Here is a 23,284-nt window from a genome sequence, read left to right on the forward strand (position 1 = left end):
GATAGTCCCCCACCAGGATAGTCCCACCAGGATAGTCCCACCAGGATAGTCCCCCACCAGGATAGTCCCACCAGGATAGTCCCCACCAGGATAGTCCCACCAGGATAGTCCCCACCAGGATAGTCCCCACCAGGATAGTCCCACCAGGATAGTCCCACCAGGATAGCCCCCCAGGATAGTCCCACCAGGATAGTCCCACCAGGATAGTCCCCCCCAGGATAGTCCCCACCAGGATAGTCCCCCCCAGGATAGTCCCACCAGGATAGGTCCCACCAGGATAGTCCCACCAGGATAGTCCCCCCCAGGATAGTCCCCCCCAGGATAGTCCCACCAGGATAGTCCCCCACCAGGATAGTCCCACCAGGATAGACCCCCCCAGGATAGTCCCACCAGGATAGTCCCCACCAGGATAGTCCCCCACCAGGATAGTCCCCCACCAGGATAGTCCCCCACCAGGATAGTCCCACCAGGATAGTCCCACCAGGATAGTCCCCCACCAGGATAGTCCCCCACCAGGATAGTCCCCCACCAGGATAGTCCCCCCCCAGGAAGGTAGCCTAGTGGTTAAGAGTAGTGCATCATTAACCAAAGGATCGCTGGTTGAAATCCACAAACTGGTAGTTAACCCCAAACAACAACTGCTCTCCAGATGCTGATGGTGTTGATTAAGGCATCCCCCCCACACCCACCACCTCTCTGATTCAGAGGGAAGACACATTTCAGTTGAATGCATTCAGTTGTGCAATTAACTAGGTGTCCCCTTCTCAAGTACAAATTCACTTGAATTATATTACATATAGTCAAAAGTGTAATTTTGGTCCCATTTTCCTCACAGGCAATGACTTTATCAAGAGCAGGAGAGACATTCCTTATGTACATATCTACCTCAAAGACCTCGTACCACTGCACATTGATCTGGTACTGGTACTTCCTGTATATAGCTCTACATTGATCTGGTACTTCCTGTATATAGCTCTACATTGATCTGGTACTCCCTGTATATAGCTCCACATTGATCTGGTACTCCCTGTATATAGCTCCACATTGATCTGGTACTCCCTGTATATAGCTCCACATTGATCTGGTACTGGTACTCCCTGTATATAGCTCCACATTGATCTGGTACTGGTACTTCCTGTATATAGCTCCACATTGATCTGGTACTTCCTGTATATAGCTCCACATTGATCTGGTACTGGTACTTCCTGTATATAGCTCCACATTGATCTGGTACTTCCTGTATATAGCTCCACATTGATCTGGTACTTCCTGTATATAGCTCCACATTGATCTGGTACTTCCTGTATATAGCTCCACATTGATCTGGTACTCCCTGTATATAGCTCCACATTGATCTGGTACTTCCTGTATATAGCTCCACATTGATCTGGTACTGGTACTTCCTGTATATAGCTCCACATTGATCTGGTACTTCCTGTATATAGCTCCACATTGATCTGGTACTCCCTGTATATAGCTCCACATTGATCTGGTACTTCCTGTATAAAGCTCCACATTGATCTGGTACTTCCTGTATAAAGCTCCACATTGATCTGGTACTTCCTGTATATAGCTCCACATTGATCTGGTACTTCCTGTATATAGCTCCACATTGATCTGGTACTCCCTGTATATAGCTCCACATTGATCTGGTACTCCCTGTATATAGCTCCACATTGATCTGGTACTTCCTGTATATAGCTCCACATTGATCTGGTACTGGTACTCCCTGTATATAGCTCCACATTGATCTGGTACTGGTACTCCCTGTATTAAGCTCCACATTGATCTGGTACTGGTACTCCCTGTATATAGCTCTACATTGATCTGGTACTGGTACTCCCTGTATATAGCTCTACATTGATCTGGTACTGGTACTCCCTGTATATAGCTCCACATTGATCTGATACTCCCTGTATATAGCTCCACATTGATCTGGTACTTCCTGTATATAGCTCCACATTGATCTGGTACTGGTACTCCCTGTATATAGCTCCACATTGATCTGGTACTGGTACTCCCTGTATATAGCTCCACATTGATCTGGTACTGGTACTCCCTGTATATAGCTCTACATTGATCTGGTACTGGTACTCCCTGTATATAGCTCCACATTGATCTGGTACTGGTACTCCCTGTATATAGCTCTACATTGATCTGGTACTGGTACTCCCTGTATATAGCTCCACATTGATCTGGTACTGGTACTCCCTGTATATAGCTCCACATTGATCTGGTACTCCCTGTATTTAACTCCATTCTTGTGTATTTTATTTATTATTATGTAAGCAAGCATTTCCCAGTAAAGTCTAACCAGTTGTTTCGGCGCATTTGACAAATAAAATTAAAATTGAATTTGATTTGACTCTACAAACTTGTTGGATGCTATTGCTGTTTGTTTTGGCTGTGTTTCGGATTATTTTGAGGCTACAGATAAAATAAGTTATGATGAACTGCACAGGGTGGTGAAAGTGCACTGTGAGCTTGATGCTCCTTTTCAATAAATATCCAGGGTCTTATTCTGGTGACACGATGATCGATGCTGGGCTGCCGTTGGACAAATTAAAATAACCTCGCTCTTTTGTCCATTATAATGTCATTATGTAGGCTTTGCCAACACTGTATCTGCCAGCTGTTGCCTAGAGCTCATGTGCCATTACCAAAGTGGGCACATTCGCTATATATCACAAACAAAAAATGGTGACAAAGTGCTTTCATTTCTAAACAGTAAAACAGATACAGTTGAAGTCGGAAGTTTACATACACCTTAGCCAAATACATTTAAACTCAGTTTTTCACAATTCTTGACATTTAAGCCTAGTAAAAATTCCCTGTCTTAGGTCAGTTAGGATCACCACTTTATTTTAAGAATGTGAAATGTCAGAATAATAGTAGAGAGAATGATTTATGTCAGCTTTTATTTCTTTCATTACATTCCCAGTGGGTCAGAAGTTTACATACACTCAATAAGTATTTGGTAGCATTGCCTTTAAATTGTTTAACTTGGGTCAAACGTTTCAGGTAGCCTTCCACAAGCTTCCCACAATAAGTTGGGTGAATTTGGCCCATTCCTCCTGACAGAGCTGGTGTAACTGAGTCAGGTTTGTAGGCCTCCTTGCTCGCACACGCTTTTTCAGTTCTGCCCACAAATTTTCTATGGGATTGAGGTCAGGGCTTTGTGATGGCCACTCCAATACCTTGACTTTGTTGTCCGTAAGCCATTTTGCCACAACTTTGGAAGTATGCTTGTGGTCATTGTCCATTTGGAAGACCCATTTGCGACCAAGCATTAACTTCCTGACTGATGTCTTGAGATGTTGCTTCAAAATATCCACAAAATTTTCCTTCCTCATGATGCTATCTATTTTGTGAAGTGCACCAGTCCCTCCTGCAGCAAAGCACCCCCACAACATGATGCTGCCACCCCCGTGCTTCATGGTTGGGATGGTGTTCTTCGGCTTGCAAGCCTCCCCCTTTTTCCTCCAAACATAACGATGGTCATTATGGCCAATCAGTTCTATTTTTGTTTCATCAGACCAGAGGACATTTCTCCAAAAGTACAATCTTTGTCCCCATGTGCAGTTGCAAACCGTAGTCTGGCTTTTTTATGGCGGTTTTGGAGCAGTGGCTTCTTCCTTGCTGAGCGGCCTTTCAGGTTATGTCGATATAGGACTCGTTTTACTGTGGATATAGATACTTTTGTGCCTGTTTCCTCCAGCATCTTCACAAGGTCACTTGCTGTTGTTCTGGGATTGATTTGCACTTTTCGCACCAAAGTACGTTCATCTCTAGGAGACAGAATGCGCCTCCTTCCTGAGCGGTATGACGGCTGCGTGGTCCCATGGTGTTTATACTTGCGTACTATTGTTTGTACAGATGAACGTGGTACCTTCAGGCATTTGGAAATTGCTCCCAAGGATGAACCAGACTTGTGGAGGTCCACAATTTTTCTTCTGAGGCCTTGGCTGATTTCTTTTGATTTTCCCATGTCAAGCAAAGAGGCACTGAGTTTGAAGGTAGGCCTTGAAATACATCCACAGGTACACCTCCAATTGACTCAAATTATGTCAATTAGCCTATCAGAAGCTTCTAAAGCCATGACATCATTTTCTGGAAATTTCCAAACTGTTTAAAGGCACAGTCAACTTAGTGTATGTAAACATCTGACCCACTGGAATTGTGATACAGTGAATTATAAGTGAAATAATCTGTCTGTAAAGAATTGTTGGAAAAATGACTTGTGTCATGCACAAAGTAGATGTCCTAACTGACTTGCCAAAACTATAGTTTGTTAACAAGAAATTTGTGGAGTGGTTGAAAAACAAGTTTTATTGACTCCAACCTAAGTGTATGTAAACTTCCCACTGTATGTATAAAAATACCCTAAAATAAAATAGGACATTTTGTACTGTCGCTTCAGATATATATATATTTTTTTTTATCTCAAATCCAAAATGCTGGAGTATAGAGCCAAATGAAAAGTTTTAGCGTCACTGTCCAAATAAATACATAGTATGACCCAATTTATGCCCTCTCCACCTGGCAGTAATTCCTCTATAGCCCTATTTAATACCCTCTCCACCTGGCAGTACTTCCTCTATAGCCCTATTTAATACCCTCTCCACCTGGCAGTACTTCCTCTATAGCCCTATTTAATACCCTCTCCACCTGGCAGTACTTCCTCTATAGCCCTATTTAATACCCTCTCCACCTGGCAGTACTTCCTCTATAGCCCTATTTAATACCCTCTCCACCTGGCAGTACTTCCTCTATAGCCCTATTTAATACCCTCTCCACCTGGCAGTACTTCCTCTATAGCCCTATTTAATACCCTCCCCACCTGGCAGTACTTCCTCTATAGCCCTATTTAATACCCTCTCCACCTGGCAGTACTTCCTCTATAGCCCTATTTAATACCCTCTCCACCTGGCAGTTCTTCCTCTATAGCCCTATTTAATACCCTCTCCACCTACAGGTCTATCATCCATACTAACCCAGTGTGTTGTCTATCATCCATACTAACCCAGTGTGTTGTCTATCATCCATACTAACCCAGTGTGTTGTCTACCTAGAGGTCTATCATCCATACTAACCCAGTGTGTTGTCTACCTACAGGTCTATCATCCATACTGACCCAGTGTGTTGTCTACCTATAGGTCTATCATCCATACTAACCCAGTGTGTTGTCTACCTACAGGTCTATCATCCATACTAACCCAGTGTGTTGTCTATCATCCATACTGACCCAGTGTGTTGTCTACCTACAGGTCTATCATCCATTCTAACCCAGTGTGTTGTCTACCTACAGGTCTACCATCCATACTAACCCAGTGTGTTGTCTACCTACAGGTCTATCATCCATACTGACCCAGTGTGTTGTCTACCTACAGGTCTATCATCCATACTAACCCAGTGTGTTGTCTACCTACAGGTCTATCATCCATACTAACCCAGTGTGTTGTCTACCTACAGGTCTATCATCCATACTAACCCAGTGTGTTGTCTACCTACAGGTCTATCATCCATACTAACCCAGTGTGTTGTCTACCTACAGGTCTATCATCCATACTAACCCAGTGTGTTGTCTATCATCCATACTGACCCAGTGTGTTGTCTACCTACAGGTCTATCATCCATACTGACCCAGTGTGTTGTCTACCTACAGGCCTATCATCCATACTAACCCAGTGTGTTGTCTACCTACAGGTCTATCATCCATACTGACCCAGTGTGTTGTCTACCTACAGGTCTATCATCCATACTGACCCAGTGTGTTGTCTACCTACAGGCCTATCATCCATACTGACCCAGTGTGTTGTCTACCTACAGGTCTATCATCCATACTGACCCAGTGTGTTGTCTACCTACAGGTCTATCATCCATACTGACCCAGTGTGTTGTCTACCTACAGGTCTATCATCCATCTAACCCAGTGTGTTGTCTACCTACAGGTCTATCATCCATACTAACCCAGTGTGTTGTCTACCTACAGGTCTATCATCCATACTGACCCAGTGTGTTGTCTACCTACAGGTCTATCATCCATACTGACCCAGTGTGTTGTCTACCTACAGGTCTATCATCCATACTGACCCAGTGTGTTGTCTACCTACAGGTCTATCATCCATCTAACCCAGTGTGTTGTCTACCTACAGGTCTATCATCCATACTAACCCAGTGTGTTGTCTACCTACAGGTCTATCATCCATACTGACCCAGTGTGTTGTCTACCTACAGGTCTATCATCCATACTGACCCAGTGTGTTGTCTACCTACAGGTCTATCCCACACCCCACGCTCTGAAAAGTTTGAGATCTCTTACAATATCAACGATGTGGAGACGTATCAGAAGTACACCACGAGCATCAAGAACTTCCTGGAGATGTACGATGAGGAGAGGCAGACGGACCAGAACAAGTACGAAGACTGTGGAGGCAAGTACAGACCAGTAGAAACTAGTAGACACTAGTACAGACCAGTAGAAACTAGTAGACACTAGTACAGACTAGTAGAAACTAGTAGAAACGAGTAGACACTAGTAGACACTAGTACAGACCAGTAGAAACTAGTAGACACTAGTACAGACCAGTAGAAACTAGTAGACACTAGTACAGATTAGTAGACACTGGTACAGACTAGTAGACACTAGTAGACACTAGTACAGACTAGTAGACACTAGTACAGACTAGTAGAAACTAGTACAGCCTAGTAGACACTAGTACAGACTAGTAGAAACTAGTAGAAATGAGTAGACACTAGTACAGACTAGTAGACACTAGTAGACACTAGTACAGACTAGTAGACACTGGTACAGACTAGTAGACACTAGTAGACACTAGTAGACACTAGTACAGACTAGTAGACACTAGTAGAAACTAGTAGACACTAGTACAGACTAGTAGACACTAGTAGAAACTAGTAGAAACTAGTAGACACTAGTACAGACTAGTAGACACTGGTACAGACCAGTAGAAACTAGTAGACACTAGTACAGACTAGTAGACACTAGTACAGACAAGTAGAAACTAGTAGAAACTAGTAGACACTAGTACAGACTAGTAGACACTGGTACAGACCAGGAGAAACTAGTAGACACTAGTAGACACTAGTACAGACTAGTAGACACTAGTAGACACTAGTAGACACTGGTACAGACCAGTAGACACTAGTACAGACTAGTAAACACTGGTACAGACTAGTAGACACTAGTACAGACTAGTAGACACTAGTAGAAATGAGTAGACACTAGTAGACACTAGTACAGACTAGTAGACACTAGTACAGACTAGTAGACACTAGTACAGACTAGTAGACACTGGTACAGACTAGTAGAAACTAGTAGACACTAGTACAGACCAGTAGAAACTAGTAGACACTAGTAGACACTACTACAGACTAGTAGACACTAGTACAGACTAGTAGAAACTAGTACAGACCAGTAGAAACTAGTAGACACTAGTACAGACCAGTAGAAACTAGTAGACACTAGTACAGACCAGTAGAAACTAGTAGACACTAGTACAGACTAGTAGACACTGGTACAGACTAGTAGACACTAGTAGACACTAGTACAGACCAGTAGAAACTAGTAGACACTAGTACAGACTAGTAGACACTAGTACAGACTAGTAGAAACTAGTAGACACTAGTAGGCACTAGTAGACACTGGTACAGACTAGTAGACACTAGTACAGACTAGTAGACACTAGTACAGACTAGTAGACACTAGTAGACACTAGTACAGACTAGTAGACACCAGTAGACACTAGTACAGACTAGTAGACACTAGTACAGACTAGTAGACACTAGTAGACACTAGTACAGACTAGTAGACACTAGTACAGACCAGTAGAAACTAGTAGACACTAGTACAGACTAGTAGACACTAGTAGACACTAGTACAGACTAGTAGACACTAGTACAGACCAGTAGAAACTAGTAGACACTAGTACAGACTAGTAGACACTAGTACAGACCAGTAGACACTAGTACAGACTAGTAGAAACTAGTAGACACTAGTACAGACTAGTAGACACTGGTACAGACAAGTAGACATTAGTACAGACTAGTAGACACTAGTACAGACTAGTAGACACTAGTACAGACTAGTAGACACCAGTAGACACTAGTACAGACTAGTAGACACTAGTACAGACTAGTAGACACTAGTAGACACTAGTACAGACCAGTAGAAACTAGTAAACACTAGTACAGACCAGTAGACACTAGTAGACACTAGTACAGACTAGTAGACACTAGTAGACACTAGTACAGACCAGTAGAAACTAGTAGACACTAGTACAGACTAGTAGACACTGGTACAGACTAGTAGACACTAGTACAGACTAGTAGACACTAGTACAGAGTAGTAGACACTAGTACAGACTAGTAGACACCAGTAGACACTAGTACAGACTAGTAGACACTAGTACAGACTAGTAGACACTAGTACAGACCAGTAGAAACTAGTAGACACTAGTACAGACTAGTAGACACTAGTACAGACTAGTAGACACTAGTACAGACCAGTAGAAACTAGTAGACACTAGTAGACACTAGTACAGGCTAGTAGACACTAGTAGACACTAGTAGACACTAGTACAGACTAGTAGACACTGGTACAGACCAGTAGAAACTAGTAGACACTAGTAGACACTAGTACAGACTAGTAGACAGTAGTAGACACTAGTACAGACCAGTAGAAACTAGTAGACACTAGTACGGACTAGTAGACACTAGTACAGACCAGTAGAAACTAGTAGACACTAGTAGACACTAGTACAGACTAGTAAACACTGGTACAGACTAGTAGACACTAGTAGACACTAGTACAGACTAGTAGACACTAGTAGACACTAGTACAGACTAGTAGAAACTAGTAGACACTAGTACGGACTAGTAGACACTAGTAGACACTAGTACAGACTAGTAGACACTAGTACAGACTAGTAGACACTGGTACAGACTAGTAGAAACTAGTAGACACTAGTACAGACTAGTAGACACTAGTACAGACTAGTAAACACTGATACAGACTAGTAGACACTAGTAGACACTAGTACAGACTAGTAGAAACTAGTACAGACTAGTAGACACTAGTAGACACTAGTACAGACTAGTAGACACTAGTACAGACTAGTAGACACTAGTACGGACTTGTAGACACTAGTAGACACTAGTACAGACTAGTAGACACTGGTACAGATTAGTAGAAACTAGTAGACACTAGTACAGACTAGTAGACACTAGTACAGACTAGTAGACACTAGTAGACACTAGTACAGACTAGTAGACACTAGTAGACACTAGTAGACACTAGTAGACACTAGTACAGACTAGTAGACACTGGTACAGACTAGTAGAAACTAGTAGACACTAGTACAGACTAGTAGACACTAGTAGAAACTAGTAGACACTAGTACGGACTAGTAGACACTAGTTGACACTAGTAGACACTAGTACAGACTAGTAGACACTAGTACAGACTAGTAGACACTAGTACAGACTAGTACAGACTAGTAGACACTAGTAGACACTAGTACAGACTAGTAGACACTAGTACAGACTAGTAGACACTAGTAGACACTAGTACAGACTAGTACAGACTATCCATATCTAGTCCCAAATGGCACTATATTCCCTTTATAGTGCACTACTTGTATTTATGTAACCTTTATTTAACTAAGCAAGTCAGTTAAGAACAAATTATTGTTTTCCTATGACGGCCTACCCCGGCCAAACCGTCCCCTAACCCGGACGACGCTGGGCCAATTATGCACCGCCCTATGGGACTCCCGATCACGGCCGGCAGTTATACAGCCCGGGATCGAACCAGGGTCTGTAGTGACACATCTAGCACTGAGATGCGGTGACTTAGATTGCTGAGCCACTCTGGAGCCTTTTTGACCAGGGCACTAAATAGGGAATAGGTTCCCATCTGGGATGCAGGTCTGGAATAGCAGTGAAGGAATATGCATGGCTTAATCAATATGCAATATAATGTCAGATTGATCATTGGCTGATTGATTGAATTTATGTTGGGTGTTTAATATTGTTAAACATGATTGTTTAACGTCTGGTACATTGACGTGGGGTTATTTTTAAACTGGTGTTGTTGTCGTGTAGGTTACTTTATGAAGACACAAACTACTTCTGTAGGCTTTTACAGAACACACACGCTGGCTTAAACATTTTTAGGTACCCTGTTAGGGTTTAGTTATGTATTAATGTACCCTGTTAGGGTTTAGTTATGTATTAATGTACCCTGTTAGGGTTTTTTATTTATTTATTTTATTTATTTCACCTTTATTTAACCAGGTAGGCAAGTTGAGAACAAGTTCTCATTTACAATTGCGACCTGGCCAAGATAAAGCAAAGCAGTTCGACAACATACAAAAACACAGAGTTACACATGGAGTAAAACAACATACAATCAATGATGCAGTAGAAAAAAATAAGACTATATACAATGTGAGCAAATGATGTGAGATAATGGAGGTAAAGGCAAAAAAATGCCATGGTTTAGTTATGCTGTGTGTGGTGTATTAATGTACCCTGTTAGGGTTTAGTTATGCTGTGTGTGGTGTATTAATGTACCCTGTTAGGGTTTAGTTATGCTGTGTGTGGTGTATTAATGTACCCTGTTAGGGTTTAGTTATGCTGTGTGTGGTGTATTAATGTACCCTGTTAGGGTTTAGTTATGCTGTGTGTGGTGTATTAATGTACCCTGTTAGGGTTGAGTTATGCTGTGTCTGGTCTATATTGTCTGCTCTAATAGGTGTCTCTCTGTGCTTGTAGAATTACCTGCATCGTACAGGGACCGTGGTGAGCTGGAGAGTGACGCTGGAGCGAGGAAGGCCTGCAGGTTCAAGCGTACCTGGCTGGGACCCTGTTCTGGTCTGGATGGTCACGATGAAAACTTTGGCTTCAAGCATGGGAAACCCTGCCTGATCGCCAAGCTCAACAGGATCATCAACTTCAGACCAAGGGTATGTCATCTAGTTTTATAGCATTGATTAGCTAACTCTAAATGGATTTATTTATTTTAGGTTTCTTAAACTACAATTCAGGTTTTTGTTGCAATGTATCCTGTGATCTTAAGGTGTCTTATGTGCCAGAACATAGTCTGTTTTCAAGACCCTTCAGCAGTGGGGGTTCTAGCTTGGCACGGCTCCCTGACAACAAAAAAGAAAAGCACTATTCTGCACTAACTGTCATTTATATTCAGACATTTGGAACAACACAAATAAATAATCATAACATTTAAAACTAGATACACTACCGGTCAACTGTTTTAGAACAACTACTCATTCCAGGGTTTTTCTTATATATATTTTTTTACTATTTTCTACATTGTAGAATATTAATGAAGACATTACAACTATGAAATAACACATATGGAATCATTTAGTAATCAAAAAAGTGTTAGACGAATCAAAATATATTTTATATTTGAGATTCTTCAAAGTAGCCACCCTTTGCCTTGATGACAGCTTTGCACACTCTTGGTATTCTCTCAACCAGCTTTATAAGGTAGTCACCTGGAATGCATTTCAATTAACAGGTGTGCCTTGTTAAAAGTTCATTTGTGGAATTTATTTCCTTCTTAATGCGTTTGAGCCAATCAGTTGTGTTGTGACAAGGTAGGGGTGGTATACAGAAGACAGCCCTATTTGGTAAAAGACCAAGTCCATATTATGGCAAGAACAGCTCAAATAAGCAAAGAGAAACGACAGTCCATCAGTTTCTTCAAGTGCAGTCGCAGTTACTATCAAGCGCTATGATGAAACTGGCTCTCATGAGGGCCGCCACAGCAAAGGAAGACCCAGAGTTCCCTCTGCTGCAGAGGATAAGTTCATTAGAGTTACCAGACTCAGAAATTGCAGCCCAAATAAATGCTTCACAGAGTTCGAGTAACAGACACATGTCAACATCAACTGTTCAGAGGAGACTGCGTGAATCAGGCCTTCATGGTCGAATTGCTGCAAAGAAACCACTACTAAAGGACACCAATAAGAAGAAGAGATTTGCTTGGGCCAAGAAACACGAGAAATGGACATTAAACCAGTGGAAATTTGTCCTTTGGTCTGTTGAGTCCAAATTAGCGATTTTTGGTTCCAACCGCCGTGTCTTTGTGAGACGCGGTGTGGGTGAACGGATGATCTCTGCATGTGTATTTCCCACCGTGAAGCATGGAGGAGGTGTGGAGGTGCTTTGCTGGTGACACTGTCTGTGATTTATTAAGAATTCAAGGCACACTTAACCAGCATGGCTACCACAGTATTCTGCAGCGATATGCCATCCCATCTGGTTTGGGCTTAGTGGGACTATCATTTGTTTTCCATAGGACAATGACCCAACACACCTCCAGGCTGTGTAAGGGATATTTTACCTAGAAGGAGAGTGATGGAGTGCTGCATCAGATGACCTGGCCTCCACAATCCCCCAACCTCAACCAAATTGAGATGGTTTGGGATGAGTCGGACCGCAGAGTGAAGGAAAAGCAGCCAACAAGGGCTCAGCATATGTGGGAAGTCCTTCAAGACTGTTGGAAAAGTATTCCAGGTGAAGCTAGTTGAGAGAAGGTGTCATCAAGGCAAAGGGTGGCTATTTGAAGGATCTCAAATATAAAATATATTTTGATTTGTTTAAGACTTTTTTGGTTACAACATGATTCCATATGTGTTATTTCATAGTTTTGATGTCTTCACTATTATTCTACAATTTAGAAAATAGAAAAAAATAAAGAAAAACCCTGGAATGAGTAGGTGTTCTAAAACTTTTGACCAGTAGTGCAAATATAAAAATATATACAAAAATAAGACTCATAAATATCAAAAAGAAGTAACAAAGACAAATAGAAACAAATTGTAGTATATAAATACAAATAAAAAAGTGAATCTAATTATTACACTATTATAACAAAAAACACAAATAAAACAAAATTGCACATATCCTAAATCACACAAATACACAAATAGAATAACACACTTATAAAGAAGAAAACCTGATTATTACACTATTGGTCTTCAAACAAGAAACACACAAACTAAATGACACAACTGTCATCTAAACCCTGACCATTCTTGCCTTCCTTGATGCCTAGTCATCAATCACATCTTCATAACTAATCTGCCCAGCAATTGCATGGTTAATACTGATGACAGCAAGGCCACTAAGGCGTTCCTGTGACATGGTGAACCTCAGGTAGGATTTGATGAGCTTCAGCTTTGAAAAGCTCCTCTCTGCTTCAGCTACGGGTCACTGGAAGAGTAAGACACATTCTGTGGGCAGTCCACAAATTTGGATACATTTCTGAGAGCTCCCTTTCATGTATTCATATCAGCAGGGTCATGGTCCTCGATGGCAAGTCAGGGAAGTTTACATTTACGTCATTTAGCAGACGCTCTTATCCAGAGCGACTTACAGTAGTGAATGCATATATTTCATTAAAAAAAAATATTCCGTACTGGTCCCCCGTGGGAATCGAACCCACAACGCTGGCGTTGCGAACACCATGCTCTACCAACTGAGCCACACGGGAGTTGTTCAGTTCCTGTGCAAGCTCTCTGCCATCCAAGTCTGAGTGTTCTTCATAGTGCAGTGTCACACTAAGGGCCTCACATTGTTCTGTCAGCTCCTCATTTGAGAGGCTTTGGAAGGTCGACAGCGCTCCAAACTTCTCTCCCGCATTTTCCAATGTGGAAAATCTTTCCTGAAGGGCTGAGGTTGCAGCATCAACAACGACATTGACAAATGTTCACCTCCAGCTTCTTCAGGGCATCACTCAAAGGCTCATCAAATGATTTGTATGAAAAGTGGCACTTTGTGGACTTCAGCCTTTGTTGTTGTAGAACGGCCTCTACATTCATACCCTCGCAAATATCCTTGGCTGACGTTTGTGCAGTCATAAAGCCTGTTGCCCTGTAGTTGCTGAGACCTCTCTCTGTCTTTCTGAAAAGCCTGACTGCAACATCTACATGCATACTGGGAGACGGCATCAGCTTGCTCACATGTTGGATGTGGCTCCAGATGTCATACCACACCACTGTACAGATGCTGAAGCGGTATGATCCATTCCTCCTGTGACAAGGACTGGGCCTCAATCTTTATCACAGAGTCTTTGGTTTGATCCCTCACCTCAATCAGTGCCTCTCTCACCGTCGCTGCCTGATACCTCAGTGCCTCTCTCACCGCTGCTGCCTGATACCTCAGTGCCTCTCTCACCGTCGCTGCCTGATACCTCAGTGCCTCTCTCACCGCTGTTGCCTGATACCTCAGTGCCTCTCTCACCGCTGCTGCCTGATACCTCAGTGCCTCTCTCACCGCTGTTGCCTGATACCTCAGTGCCTCTCTCACCGCTGCTGCCTGATACCTCAGTGCCTCTCTCACCGCTGCTGCCTGATACCTCAGTGCCTCTCTCACCGCTGCTGCCTGATACCTCAGTGCCTCTCTCACCGCTGCTGCCTGATACCTCAGTGCCTCTATCACGCTCGCTGCGATACCTCAGTACCTCTCTCACCGCTGCTGCCTGCATACCTCAGTGCTCTCCTCGATATACTGCCTAACGCTGCCCTGATACCTCAGTGGCCTCTCTCACCGCTCTGCCTGATACTCAGTGGCTCTCTCACCGCTGCTGCCTGATACCTCAGTGCCTCTCTCACCGCTGCTGCCTGGTACCTCAGTGCCTCTCTCACCGCTGCTTGCCTGATACCTCAGTTGCCTCTCTCACCGCTGCTGCCTGATACCTCAGTGCCTCTCTCACCGCTGCTGCCTGATACCTCAGTGCCTCTCTCACCGCTGCTGCCTGATACCTCAGTGCCTCTCTCACCGCTGCTGCCTGATACCTCAGTGCCTCTCTCACCGCTGCTGCCTGATACCTCAGTGCCTCTCTCACCGCTGCTGCCTGATACCTCAGTGCCTCTCTCACCGCTGCTGCCTGATACCTCAGTACCTCTCTCACCGTCGCTGCCTGATACCTCAGTGCCTCTCTCACCGCTGCTGCCTGATACCTCAGTGCCTCTCTCACCGCTGCTGCCTGATACCTCAGTGCCTCTCTCACTGCTGCTGCCTGATACCTCAGTGCCTCTCTCACTGCTGCTGCCTGATACCTCAGTGCCTCTCTCACCGCTGCTGCCTGATACCTCAGTACCTCTCTCACCGCTGCTGCCTGATACCTCAGTGGCTCAACACTCTTAACTTTACTCTCCCACCATGTCTCAGTCCACATCTTCAAAGTGATGTCCACATGTTTTTTCAGGATGTCCCATCGCTGTGTGGAGGCTGAGAACAAGGTGTACAGTTTGTTGTAAGATGCCAAAGTAACCGGTGGCGTCGACAGAACTTTTAGCAGCATCAACCACAACCAGGTTCAATGTGTGATCCCAACATGGCACCAATAGAGCTCTTGGATTCATTTCCAGGAGTCTGGCTTGGACATCTTTGTTTGTGCCTCTCATGTTGGCCCCATTATCATAAAACTGTCCTCTGCAGTCCTCAAAAGGAATTTTTAGCTCCTCTAATCTTTTGAGAATCAGGGATGCCAAATGTTGGCCCCTGGACTCCTCTGCCTCCAAATAAATACCCCATAAAATGTTCCTTTATGTGGGGCTCCTCCTTCAGTGACACAATTCTGTTTCACAACTGACAACTGTTCAGTGTGGCTGACATCTGAGGTGCAGTCTAGAACGATAGAGAAGAATTTTACCAGCTCGTTGTCACTCACCGTTATTGAAATGACCTTGCTGCTCAACAAATCAATGAGTTCATTCTGTATTTGATCGCCAAGTTAGCTGGTGGTTTGACTCGAGGTCCCTTTTTTGGACACGGTTAAGGTGCTCTTTCATGACTGGATCAAATCGTGCCATCAGTTTCAACCTCTTAGAGGAAATGTCCATTTGATGGAGAGGACAGTGTTTCTGTGTGTCCCCTTAGTGCCAGATTTCTAATAGCCAGAGACTACACAATAGCAGTCAGACGTATCAACACCTCTCTCCATCTTGTCCTCTCAGCCTCCATAAGTGCCATCTCATGCTTATCAATTGTTTCCCCTTTTTTTTTTAATCCTCATTGCCAGTTTATTTCCATGTTTTCATGTAGTTTTGGTGTTCTGGACTGCTTTCGTGTGAAGTCAGCAAAGAACTTGCATGTTTACAAGTCTGTCAATCTTGATGTTTGCTAAATTTATTTTCTTGTTAGAAAAGAGTTTGCAGAAGAGGCTGGTGTTTCTTTCAGAATACACCTCTAGGGATTATTTTCACCACACACCAAGTTCTTCCTGAGATACTGGTGGTGACATCTTCTTTCATGGGGAAAACAGAGTTAGATGGTACCTCACTTGGTCCTCTGCAAAACTAGTTGTGTCTGAATTCTGTCTGTCAGAACTGAAGGCCAGTCAGCAGGGTGTGTAGACAGGGTCTGTAGACAGGGTCTGTAGACAGGGGTCTGTAGACAGGGGTCTGTAGACAGGGTCTGTAGACAGGATCTGTAGACAGGGGTCTGTAGACAGGGGTCTGTAGACAGGATTTGTAGACAGGATCTGTAGACAGGATCTGTAGACAGGATCTGTAGACAGGGTCTGTAGACAGGATCTGTAGACAGGATCTGTAGACAGGGTCTGTAGACAGGGTCTGTAGACAGGATCTGTAGACAGGGTCTGTAGACAGGATCTGTAGACAGGATCTGTAGACAGGGTCTGTAGACAGGATCTGTAGACAGGATCTGTAGACAGGATCTGTAGACAGGATCTGTAGACAGGGTCTGTAGACAGGATCTGTAGACAGGGTCTGTAGACAGGGATCTGTAGACAGGATCTGTAGACAGGATCTGTAGACAGGATCTGTAGACAGGGTCTGTAGACAGAATCTGTAGACAGGGTCTGTAGACAGGATCTGTAGACAGTGGTTCATCCTCAGCAGCAGGATGTGGTGGGGATGCGGATACAGGTATTTCTAATGGAGAGCACATGGGCATTAGTTTACACACGTTATTCACAGTATTTATAGTGGTGGAACATCCCACATACATACCCAGTAATAATACAATCATCATTGATACCGACAATATGCAAACTTAAAACTTTGCAAAAGGGAAATTATTTATTTTGTTTATGTTATGCAGGGATGCACACATAAACACTTGCACGTGTACCAGTGTCTGAGGGGGTAGAGGGCTCCTCATCCTGGCCAGTGGGGGTAGAGGGCTCCTCATCCTGGTCAGTGTCTGAGGGGGTAGAGGGCTCCTCATCCTGGCCAGTGGGGGTAGAGGGCTCCTCATCCTGGCCAGAGGGGGTAGAGGGCTCCTCATCCTGGCCAGTGGGGGTAGAGGGCTCCTCATCCTGGTCAGTGGGGGTAGAGGGCTCCTCATCCTGGTCAGTGTCTGAGGGGGTAGAGGGCTCCTCATCCTGGCCAGTGTCTGAGGGGGTAGAGGGCTCCTCATCCTGGTCAGTGTCTGAGGGGGTAGAGGGCTCCTCATCCTGGTCAGTGTCTGAGGGGGTAGAGGGCTCCTCATCCTGGTCAGTGGGGGTAGAGGGCTCCTCATCCTGGTCAGTGTCTGAGGGGGTAGAGGGCTCCTCATCCTGGTCAGTGGGGTAGAGGGCTCCTCATCCTGGTCAGTGTCTGAGGGGGTAGAGGGCTCCTCATCCTGGTCAGTGGGGGTAGAGGGCTCCTCATCCTGGCCAGTGTCTGAGGGGGTAGAGGGCTCCTCATCCTGGCCAGTGTCTGAGGGGGTAGAGGGCTCCTCATCCTGGCCAGTGTCTGAGGAGGTAGAGGGCTCCTCATCCTGGTCAGTGGGGGTAGAGGGCTCCTCATCCTGGTCAGTGTCTGAGGGGGTAGAGGGCTCCTCATCCTGGCCAGTGTCTGAGGGGGTAGAGGGCTCCTCATCCTGGTCAGTGTCTGAGGGGGTAGAGGGCTCCTCATCCTGGTCAGTGGGGGTAGAGGGCTCCTCATCCTGGTCAGTGTCTGAGGGGGTAGAGGGCTCCTCATCCTGGTCAGTGGGGGTAGAGGGCTCCTCATCCTGGTCAGTGTCTGAGGGGGTAGAGGGCTCCTCATCCTGGTCAGTGGGGGTAGAGGGCTCCTCATCCTGGCCAGTGTCTGAGGGGGTAGAGGGCTCCTCATCCTGGTCAGTGGGGGTAGAGGGCTCCTCATCCTGGTCAGTGGGGGTAGAGGGCTCCTCATCCTGGTAGTGGGGGTAGAGGGCTCCTCATCCTGGTAGTGGGGGTAGAGGGCTCCTCATCCTGGTAGTGGGGGTAGAGGGCTCCTCATCCTGGTAGTGGGGGTAGAGGGCTCCTCATCCTGGTAGTGGGGGTAGAGGGCTCCTCATCCTGGTAGTGGGGGTAGAGGGCTCCTCATCCTGGTAGTGGGGGTAGAGGGCTCCTCATCCTGGTAGTGGGGGTAGAGGGCTCCTCATCCTGGCCAGGGGCTGAGGGGGTAGAGGGCTCCTCATCCTGGTAGTGGGGGTAGAGGGCTCCTCATCCTGGTCAGTGTCTGAGGGGGTAGAGGGCTCCTCATCCTGGTCAGTGGGGGTAGAGGGCTCCTCATCCTGGTCAGTGGGGGTAGAGGGCTCCTCATCCTGGCCAGTGGGGCTGAGGGGGTAGAGGGCTCCTCATCCTGGTCAGTGTCTGAGGGGGTAGAGGGCTCCTCATCCTGGTCAGTGGGGGTAGAGGGCTCCTCATCCTGGTCAGTGTCTGAGGGGGTAGAGGGCTCCTCATCCTGGTCAGTGGGGGTAGAGGGCTCCTCATCCTGGCCAGTGTCTGAGGGGGTAGAGGGCTCCTCATCCTGGTCAGTGGGGGTAGAGGGCTCCTCATCCTGGTCAGTGTCTGAGGGGGTAGAGGGCTCCTCATCCTGGTAGTGGGGGTAGAGGGCTCCTCATCCTGGTCAGTGCCAGAGGGTGCTCCATAATATTTCATTAGTGACCCTGAATGTGCATTGAAATACAGTATATGATGCAGTATATGATGCATGAAATTAAATGAAATGTATGCATTCACTACTGTAAGTCGCTCTGGGTTTCTGTACAGCACTTTGAGATTTCAGCTGATATACGAAGGGCTATATAAATACATTTGATTTGATTTTGATTTGATTTGATAAGAGCGTCTGCTAAATGACTAAGATGTAATGTAAATGTAAATATATTTGTTGTACAATTAGTCATTATGGATAATGTTTCAAACTGTCAGAATAGGAACCAAATGAACCATACAACCTCCTTGGCTAATTCTAGGCATAAAACACCCCAAAACACTCAATATATCACAAAAGATACAAAATACCAGCATAATATATATGTATTTTAAGTTAGCCTGCAGCATTGGAAATTCCCCTTCCTGAGCTCAGGAACTAGTCAATACAATCACAGAAAACCTTTATGATGTTAACCAAATCAATAATGTGCTAGTTAGGTTGTAATTGTTTTGCTGCAGGCTACACACATTATCATGATGGAAACAGTGTGAAATTATATCCAATGTTATGTAAGCTAGTTGGACAGAAAACGGCATATTGCCGCCCTATGTGTAATAGCATAGCAAGCAACATAGGCTAACAAACATAAGTGTTATACGAGCCTATTTCATTACATGCATAATATTACACTCATAAAGAGATGACATAGCTGCATACTTTTATCTTTTACCCGTTTCTCCTCTTCTTCGTTCCTCTTCTTCCTAAACTGGTCACCTGATGGCTTAGGCCTTTTCTTATCCATGTGTGTTGATTTGGCACTCGAGCATCAATACATTACCCATCTCCCAACACCGTCAACCAAGAGTCAAGACTAAACCAGTTCACCTTGGTGGTGTACAGACTGGTTTTATATTATTCTGAACGATTTCAAACAAACCAGAAAAAAATTCAATAATATGTCTGTGAAACTACAGTTGAAGTCAGAAGTTTACATACACTCCACATATGCATTTCTTGTTAACAAACTATAGTTTTGGCAAGTCAGTTAGGACATCTACTTTGTGCATGACACAAGTCATTTTTCCAACAATTGTTTGCAGACAGATTATTTCACTTATAATTCACTGTATCACAATTCCAGTGGGTCAGAAGTTTACATACACTAAGTTGACTGTGCCTTTAAACAGCTTGGAAAATTACAGAAAATGCTGTCAGGGTTTTAGAAGCTTCTGATAGGTTAATTGACATAATTTGAGTTAGTTGGAGGTGTACCTGTGGATGTATTTCAAGGCCTACCTTCAAACTCAGTGCCTCTTTGCTTGACATCACGGGAAAATCAAAATAAATCAGCCAAGACCTCAGAAAAATAATTGTAGACCTCCACAAGTCTGGTTCATCCTTGGGAGCGATTTCAAAATGCCTGAAGGTACCACGTTCATCTGTACAAACAATAGTACGCAAATACAAACACCATGGGACCATGCAGCCGTCATACCGCTCAGGAAGGAGACGCTTTCTGTCTCCTAGAGATGAACGTACTTTAGTGCGAAAAGTGCAACTCAATCCCAGAACAAAAGCAAAGGACCTTGTGAAGATGCTGGAGGAAACAGGTACAAAAGTATTTATATCCACAGTAAAATGAGTCATATATCGACATAACCTGAAAGGCCGCTCAGCAAGGAAGAAGCCACTGCTCCAAAACCGCCATAAAAAAGCCAGACAACAGTTTGCAACTGCACATGTGGACAAAGATCATACTTTTTGGAGAAATGTCCTCTGGTCTGATGAAACTAAAATAGAACTGTTTGGCCATAATGACCATCGTTATGTTTGGAGGAAAAGGGGGAGGCTTGCAAGCCGAAGAACACCATCCCAACCGTGAAGCACGGGGGTGGCAGCATCATGTTGTGGGGGTACTTTGCTGCAGGAGGGACTGGTGCACATCACAAAATAGATGGCATAATGAGGGAGGAAAATTATGTGGATATATTGAAGCAACATCTCAAGACATCAGTTAGGAAGTTAAAGCTTGGTCACAAATCGGTCTTCCAAATGGACAATGACCCAAAGCATACTTCCAAAGTTGTGGCAAAATGGCTTACGGACAACAAAGTCAAGGTATTGGAGTGGCCATCACAAAGCCCTGACCCCAGCCTATAGAAAATTTGTGGGCAGAACTGAAAAAGTGTGTGCGAGCAAGGAGGCCTACAAACCTGACTCAGTTACACCAGCTCTGTCAGGAGGAATGGGCCAAATTCACCCAACTTATTGTGGGAAGCTTGTGGAAGGCTACCTGAAACGTTTGACCCAAGTTAAACAATTTAAAGGCAATGCTACCAAATACTAATTGAGTGTATGTAAACTTCTAACCCACTGGGAATGTGATGAAAGAAATAAAAGCTGAAATCAATAATTCTCTCTACTATTATTCTGACATTTCACATTCTTAAAATAAAATGGTGATCCTAACTGACCTAAGACAGGTTTTTTTACAAGGATTAAATGTCAAGAATTGTGAAAAACGGAGTTTAAATGTAATTGGGTAAGGTGTATATAACCTTCTGACTTCAACTGTATATATTCATAGTATTATGAATGAATTGTGGTTTATTTGGTAGCATTTCGTAGTGTGACTGGTTTTACTAATTGCATTAGTACTGTACAAAGTTAGGCAGCCCATGTCGCCCATACCTACATTTCGCCACTGCCCTCCAGACCTGAAACATAGCCTGTATTCACCGCCCTCCAGACCTGAAACATAGCCTGTATTCACCGCCCTCCAGACCTGAAACATAGCCTGTATTCACCGCCCTCCAGACCTGAAACATAGCCTGTATTCACCGCCCTCCAGACCTGAAACATAGCCTGTATTCACCGCCCTCCAGACCTGAAACATAGCCTGTATTCACCGCCCTCCAGACCTGAAACATGGCCTGTATTCACCGCCCTCCAGACCTGAAACATAGCCTGTATTCACCGCCCTCCAGACCTGAAACATAGCCTGTATTCACCGCCCTCCAGACCTGAACATAGCCTGTATTCACCGCCCTCCAGACCTGAAACATAGCCTGTATTCACCGCCCTCCAGACCTGAAACATAGCCTGTATTCACCGCCCTCCAGACCTGAAACATAGCCTGTATTCCCCGCCCTCCAGACCTGAAACATAGCCTGTATTCACCGCCCTCCAGACCTGAAACATAGCCTGTATTCACCGCCCTCCAGACCTGAAACATAGCCTGTATTCATTCACTCGCCCTCCAGACCTGAAACATAGCCTGTATTCACCGCCCTCCAGACCTGAAACATAGCCTGTATTCACCGCCCTCCAGACCTGAAACATAGCCTGTATTCACCGCCTCCAGACCTGAAACATAGCCTGTATTCACCGCCCTCCAGACCTGAAACATAGCCTGTATTCACCGCCCTCCAGACCTGAAACATAGCCTGTATTCACCGCCCTCCAGACCTGAAACATGGCCTGTATTCACCGCCCTCCAGACCTGAAACATGGCCTGTATTCACCGCCCTCCAGACCTGAAACATAGCCTGTATTCACCGCCCTCCAGACCTGAAACATGGCCTGTATTCACCGCCCTCCAGACCTGAAACACAGCCTGTATTCACCGCCCTCCAGACCTGAAACATAGCCTGTATTCACCGCCCTCCAGACCTGAAACATAGCTGTATTCACCGCCAAACGCTACCAGACCTGAAACATAGCCTGTATTCACCGCCCTCCAGACCTGAAAACATAGGCCTGTATTCACCGCCCTCCAGACCTGAAACATAGCCTGTATTCACCGCCCTCCAGACCTGAAACATAGCCTGTATTCACCGCCCTCCAGACCTGAACATAGCCTGTATTCACCGCCCTCCAGACCTGAAACAGGGCCTGTATTCACCGCCCTCCAGACCTGAACCAGGCCTTGTATTCACCGCCCTCCAGACCTGAAACATGGCCTGTATTCACCGCCCTCCAGACCTGAAACATGGCCTGTATTCACCGCCCTCCAGACCTGAAACATGGCCTGTATTCACCGCCCTCCAGACCTGAAACATAGCCTGTATTCACCGCCCTCCAGACCTGAAACATGGCCTGTATTCACCGCCCTCCAGACCTGAAACATAGCCTGTATTCACCGCCCTCCAGACCTGAGAGGTAGTGTGAATATATTAAAGTGAAGGAGCCGTTTCTCTGGGATTCTACCTGTAGTTTTGTGTGTGGCGATAGATGTTACCACTTCACAGAAACAGTTTCGGGACGAAAAAGTGATAATGACAACAACAAGATAATGCTTATTGGTCTGCCTGGGTTAGGTTAATATGGTTATGCTGATTGATCTGTCTGGGTTAGGTTAATATAGTAATGTTGATTTGTCT

General features: G+C 44.9%; 1 protein-coding gene and 1 long non-coding RNA gene across 3 annotated transcripts in view; one reads left to right on the plus strand and one right to left on the minus strand.

Moving 5' to 3' along the window:
* LOC115158906 (sodium/potassium-transporting ATPase subunit beta-233) overlaps nt 1-23,284 on the plus strand; it is a 40,624-nt gene that overhangs the window by 16,375 nt on the left and 965 nt on the right. Inside the window, exons 3-4 of the mRNA XM_029708332.1 lie at nt 6,279-6,434; nt 10,798-10,988. Coding sequence (XP_029564192.1) covers nt 6,279-6,434; nt 10,798-10,988 — 347 coding nt within the window. The remainder of the gene's footprint in view (nt 1-6,278; nt 6,435-10,797; nt 10,989-23,284) is intronic.
* LOC115158908 (uncharacterized) lies at nt 21,939-23,137 on the minus strand. Of its 2 annotated transcripts, none has more exons than XR_003868777.1 (3): nt 22,955-23,137; nt 22,439-22,574; nt 21,939-22,128 (listed from the first exon to the last, which is right to left on the minus strand). It is a non-coding gene; the product is annotated as an uncharacterized LOC115158908 (long non-coding RNA). The 2 variants fall into 2 exon arrangements; XR_003868778.1 differs by lacking the exon at nt 22,955-23,137 and adding an exon at nt 22,614-22,654.

This window comes from Salmo trutta, chromosome 22 (assembly GCF_901001165.1).
Source record: "Salmo trutta chromosome 22, fSalTru1.1, whole genome shotgun sequence".
In the NCBI taxonomy this organism is placed as follows: domain Eukaryota; kingdom Metazoa; phylum Chordata; class Actinopteri; order Salmoniformes; family Salmonidae; genus Salmo; species Salmo trutta.